Source organism: Petaurus breviceps, unplaced genomic scaffold (genome assembly GCF_028583685.1).
Source record: "Petaurus breviceps papuanus isolate PSGF00001 unplaced genomic scaffold, PetGlider_PUasm1.0 90849, whole genome shotgun sequence".
In the NCBI taxonomy this organism is placed as follows: domain Eukaryota; kingdom Metazoa; phylum Chordata; class Mammalia; order Diprotodontia; family Petauridae; genus Petaurus; species Petaurus breviceps.
The window spans coordinates 16,318,238-16,324,543 of NW_027187361.1; the positions used below are offsets into that span (position 1 = coordinate 16,318,238).

The 6,306-nt window shown below is 34.7% G+C and overlaps 1 protein-coding gene across 3 annotated transcripts in view; it reads left to right on the forward strand.

Moving 5' to 3' along the window:
• Positions 1 to 6,306, forward strand: part of PPP2R3B (protein phosphatase 2 regulatory subunit B''beta) — a 105,937-nt gene that overhangs the window by 14,681 nt on the left and 84,950 nt on the right. The window contains exon 1 of one of the 3 annotated variants that reach the window (XM_069072910.1): positions 1,451 to 2,046. The exons of the other annotated variants lie outside the window; for them this stretch is intronic. Coding sequence (XP_068929011.1) covers positions 1,900 to 2,046 — 147 coding nt within the window. The 5' untranslated portion in view covers positions 1,451 to 1,899. Of the gene's footprint in view, positions 1 to 1,450; positions 2,047 to 6,306 lie in introns of those variants that run through there. 3 annotated transcript variants of the gene reach the window in all.

Sequence of the window (6,306 nt, forward strand, 5' to 3'; positions counted from 1 at the left end):
CTTCTGCAAGAAAGGGAGAGTGACACATCCTCACATTACTCCTTTGGGGCTACATTGGGTCACCATAAATACATAACATTGTATTTAGTTTATTTGCCATTGCTCTCCTTTCCATTTACATTGTTCTAATAATTGTTTTCCTGGTTCTGCTTGTTTCACTTTGCATCAGTCCCAATAAACCTTCCTAATTCTAATATTTATTGTTTCTTACAATGGAGTAATAATCCATTGTATTTTGTACCACAATTCATTTAGCCACTCTTCAGCCCCTGGGTATCTACTCTCAGTGCTATATAAATATCATCTTATTTGATCCTCACTACAACCTTGCCAGGGAGGTTCTGTTAATATGCCCAGTTTACAGCTTGGGAAACAGGTAAACAGAAGTTAGGTTACTTGCCCAGGGTCACAAAATAAGTAAGTGTCTGAGCCTAGGTTTAAACTCAAATCTTCCTAACTCTAGTTCAGCACTTAACTCACTGTGCCACCTCGTTGTTTATTAATTAAGGGTAGAAGACAGTGTCAAGTTGAATCTGTTGGGTTATGATTTTTAAGGAGGGAAATTGAGGCCAAAGTAGAGATGATTTTCTGAAAAAGAAGGGAGCCGTGGAGTGATTTGTGGGAGCATTGAGGAACAGGGAGAGCAGATACAGGAATTTAGTTAAATGTTTTAATAACCCAGAGTTCTAAATTGCAGACAGAATTTGGATCCAAGATTTTTAAGACCTAGTTAAATAGGAGTGTGATAGACAAAAAACAGAAAGCCATGCATTCTCATTTCTAAGTTCCATGTCTAGTGTCTCTTCCAATCTCTTCACCTTCTTTTAGGGTAGTTATAGCATTTAGAACATTTTCATGCATAGAAAATGGAAAAAAAAAAGCATAATATCTGATATTTCAAATGTATTTTCCATAGCTTCTGAACTTATAGCTTCTGTTTAAAAATTTTAAACATTTTTTAAAAGTCTTCAGAAACTTAAGCAACAGAAATAGAAATAATAAACCAGCCTGGTGTGTGTGTGTGTCTGTGTGTCTGTGTAAAATGCTAGTATATTTATAGTACACTACACAAGAATTTACTTTAATATATACTGTCAGTGTTGGTTTGTTTAATAAAACTGTTTAATAAGAACTTTTTTCCTTGAGTCAACCAGATTTTTAGGGTAAAACAAAAGACATCTTTGAATTGACTGATGTAGATGTAAAATTTTATTAGATGATGTTCATCACAAATAATAATTATACTTTTGTGATTTTCAAAAATATATAAATTTTACTCTACATTGATATAATCTTTTATTTTCCTTTTAAGATGTAGTCTTTTATTCTTTTCTAAAAACTAAGTTGTGGGCTTCACAATAAATTATTCCCAAATGTTCGTCTTCAGATCACCATATTGCCCAATTTGCTTATGTGACAGAGGCCACTTTAAGGGGCTGAACAACGTAATGGAATTGCTATGTAGTAAGCTTTGCTCTCAGTTGGGCACTTCAACAGGTTACAGTTTGGTGTGACAGTAATGAAACAAACCACAACACACCAGAAGCTGCTAAACTTGGCTTTTAAAATTTTTGCTTTTCTTATTTAAGAAAAGGGATTAGAATAATGATAACCTACTTTAATTGATCATTCATATGTGATTTTTAAAGTATATGTACCATCTTTCTCTGATTTTGGAATGTGCGTAGTAGAAGGCCTGGCCCCCAGAGCGACTTTCCAGTCTGCTGTGATTCCAGCCAAGTTCCCTTCAATGTATGGAGTATGCTAAGTTGAGCTGGTTCTTAGAATATCCCAGAACCAGAGTGCAGCTGCTGCTGCTTTTAGGCAGCAGTGTGTGTGATAATAGGCTTTGCTATTTACTAGGACTGAAGTGCCTGAACTGGCACACGCAGACATTATATGAAATCTGAAAGCATGAGGATAAAGGAGATTTCCTTGCGGCAAGATCCAGATCTAAGAAAGGAATTGGCATTGTTGGCGAGAGGATGTGATTTTGTTTTACCTTCCAGATTCAAGAAGAGACTAAAAGCTTTTCAGCAAGTTCAGGTTTGCTTTTTTTTTTCCTTTTAATTTTTTTATTGCACAGATTTGTTTGACTTTCTGGTGAGGTTTTAACTTCAGGAGTGAATTCATTTTTACTTAACCATTTTGACTTCTATAAAGAATACTTAAGTAATTTCTTTTTTAAGATGTTAAACTAAACATTCTGTGGCTAATTTGAAGCTAAAGTTAACTTGCTTCTGTTAAAAGGATTTAGAATAAAGAGCTGTAGTCTGCATTTGGGGTTTTAAATGTTGGTTGTCATGTTGATTTGTGAATTAAGTACAGTTCTTTTATTTTCTAAGAGTTGTATAGCAACTGCCACAAAAAATGGAATTTACATAATCATTCCCTTTCCCAAAGTTTTAACTTGGTAAATACAAATAAAATTTAAATGAAGTGAAAGTAGGTAAAAGCATCCCTCTCCCCTTAAAAATTATAAAGACATCATTTTCAAAGTAGAAAATGGGGAAAACTTCCATATTTTATAGTTGGACTATGAAGTGGTACAAAAAGCTCATTATGTAATGTGGGTATAGCACCTACCCCTTGCATAACAGTTGAAAGAAATTCATTTTTAAAAAGACTTTAGTATTTGAATGTAACAGTCTATTGCTCTTGCTTTTGAGATTTTGATCTTACATCTGTCGTAAGTATTCCAGGAAAGGCTTGTACCACATGGCCTGTGTATTTTCCAAATCATTCTAAGATAAAGACAATTTCAAAATAAAAAAATGTACAACTGGTAATTCGACAACAGTTTTTTAAATTGTGGATTTAGTTGTGTCAACTAGCTTGTCCTTAATTCACCCTTTTCATGTTTAGGTTACATAGGGTGGGATTAGATAGTGTATAATAGAAGGCCATATCACTGCCAAATAGACCTTACATTCCACGCATACTGAAATTCTTTACTCCGTCCTAGTTTAGGAACATTTGGTAATCTAAACACCTGGATTTTCCGTCTCCTTATGTAATTAAATGCAGTATATCAAATGAAAAGAAAGAAGATACTGCTTTTAAAAACTTACTTTCTAATTCTTTATGTTTTAGAATAACTTTAAAAATATTTCTGATTTGTATTTAACTTATGCTTTTTGAAATAGATATCTACCACAAATTTTATCAAAGTACATTCTTTAATACTTTAAGAGGAAATCACATTTTTAAATAAGATTTGATTTTGACAACCTAGAAGACTTGATAGGTTACCTCATGATAGCTTGTATTTCATATTCAAACTTTAAAACACTATATAGATGTTTATTATCACTTATAGGGTCTTTGAAGTATATAGCTGATTTAAAAATTCAAGATTTATTGATATTTATAGATTTTAGTCTATTTGTAGGAATGAAAAGTTCTTTTGATATGGACAAGTTTGGTTGATATTTTCATTATAGGATGTTACTTCTTTTTGCACACTAGCTTATTTAGAAATATTAGAGGTATCCCACTTTAAGCAAACTCAGCATTGTATATGAAAATAGGAACTTTTTTTACATGCTACAAAAGGATACATGATAGAATGCCTTTAATTGTAAGACTTCTATGGTGTTTTAAAAAAATTGCTCTATTAAACATTTGATTTAAACTGAGGGCCAGGAATATACTTTTTGTGTCAAGTGAGGAAGAGTTTTCTAAGGCAGTGACTGGGATATCTCACTCTTCGTATATTATGCACCTTTGTACCCCAGGAATACAGAAACAAATTATTGAGATGAGTAACATCACAATAAATACGTATAATTCAAGATAGAAATTGCCTTTGGATAAATGGCATATGCTTCAGTCCTCAGAACTTCTGTGTAGAATATGTATATTTGTTTTAAAATTTGAATTTTTTGTTTTGTCCAGACCTGTAATTTTCATCATTGTGGAGCAATCCCAGGTGGTCCTCATTATCTGTAATTTAGCTTCTTAAAAGAATTGGTTAAGTGACTTGTATCTGGTCACCCAGCTGTTATAAGTCAGGGGACAGATTTAAAGCCAGGTTTTCCTGACCATAGGGCTACCTTTTGTTTGTTTTGCTATTATTTTTTAATCCAGGCATAGTCAGTGTCATGGACTTACGTGGTTGTGTGATTAGGTGAAAAGAGTTTATGGAAGAAATTTAAATTTTAGGACAACAATGTTGTAAATGAATAATCAGCCATATAGATGCAAAAAGGTTTCATGTTCTGGTAAGCTTTTGGTGTAGTATAGAAATAATGTTGGTTGGGGCAGTGTTACATGGATTCTACCTGTGGTCATATATTTTTCATAATTTCTGCCCTCCCTCGTAGAGACATAATCTCTCTCTCCATTTAATTCATTTCCTCAGTATGACTGTGTTTATGGTACCATACCAAATGCTTCTCTGCTGCCTGCCTCGAGCTTTGTTTATAGTAAAATTCATCCTAATAAAGTTTTGATTTTCCACTTTTTGAACTGTCCATTTTTGTAGTTACAGATTAATGTACGTTACTCTGTTGGCCTAGTTCAAAATCTTGGGGTTAATATTGAGAACTCTCCTTTATAAGGGTATCCACAGTGGTCATTATTCTTTTCTTACTTGGCTCTAAACTCAGACCCTATGTACCCTCTGTCCATCCCTGTTGGACCTTAGCTTCACCCATACTCTGTTCATTTAATGGAAGTCATCTGCTGTGCCTGTCATTATCTTGACTGTGTAACATTGTTCAGTTACCCTTCAGAAGCTCCTTGACATGACACTCTATCTCCTGCCTCTGTGCCTCTCCAATACATTCCTTCCTTCCCTCTGCCTTAGTATCTTTAGTTTCCTTTAAAGCTCATCTCAAGTACGCTCTTCTTCATGAGGCTTTTCCTTTCTCCTTCCCCCACTCCCAGCTGCTACTGCCTCTCCCATTACATTTATTTTTTAAAATACTTATATGTACATGTTGAGTCTCCCAAGAGACTGAAAGCTCTTTGAGGGCAAATACCATTTACTTTGTGTCCCCAAGTGCTTAACATGGTGCCTGGATTGTCATCGGCACTTAAATGCCCGTTTCTCATTATTTGACTCATTCATTGAACATCTCAGTTTACTTTGTTCCACCTTGTTTACCTCCTTGGCACCAAGCCCTGCCTCCCCTCTTTCCTTCCTGGCCGCTGAACCTTTGCCCCTGCCGTCTGTTACACAGATTTTTTTCTCTTCTCTGCCAAATCTCGTTTCTTTCTTAAAAGCCCATCTACTCTCAGGAAGCTGTCCAATGAATTACTGTTCCCCAGCCCAGCAGCATAATATCTCACCTTCCACTTTATCTCAACTCAGTTCAGTAACTAAACATTCTGAATGGGTTTTTTTGCTTGCCTTCTCTCTAAATAGTAATTCAGAAATTCATTTTAAAATAATAATACATGTACATAAAGACATTTACTCAATTTAAAGAAATTGTTTATTTAATTATTGTATTTAGTAGCACTACTTAAAATTCAGTGGCTCTTTTTTTTTAACCTCAAGGATCAGATTAAATTCTTTGTCATTTAAAGCTCTTTGAACTTGGCTCCTTCCTACTTTTTCAATCTAACACATTACCCACCTCCAAACACTCACATTACCCCTGCCCTCCACTATAATCAAGTGCCTACTTGCTGCTAACAAACTGTTCTCCATCTACTATCTCTGTGCCTTTTCACAGTTGGCCTCCAAGCCTGGAATGCACTCCTTCCTTCACTTCCTTTGTTGGACTTCTGGAATTCTTTATAGTCCCAGCTTTCCTGATCCTCCCTCTTGCTATTTGTTCCATCTCTCCCTAAACTACCTCTGTTTTTTTGCATATTCTTACATATGTACATATTAACTCATAGTTCCTAAGAATAATGACATTTGTGATATTTGAAGAAGGGAGATGATTCATAATACATTTTTAATTGAATAGCATGATAACTAAAGATTAAAAGTTTTTCCAGTTTTCCACTAGTTTGATGAATGAATGGAGACTAAAAGAAGAGCTGGAAGAGGTGGGACTATGAATTTTACTTGAACTCCTGAAAAAACGGTTCTGATTTTTTGGTTCCAAAAGACAATTCCTTGGCTTTGGTGACATAGGTGCATTTGTTTTTGCATTTCTGAAATTCCTGACTACTAATCATTTCTCTGTGGTTATTTTATTAAGACTGGTGTCTCTACAGTTGTGAATAGCTGTGAGTCTTGACAATCATTGTTATCACCCTGAGTCAGGCTTCTAATCTGCTTCCTAGACTTGCTCTCCACTCTCTGATCTGTTCTGTGACTATTAGAAGACTACTTTTCCTGCTCAA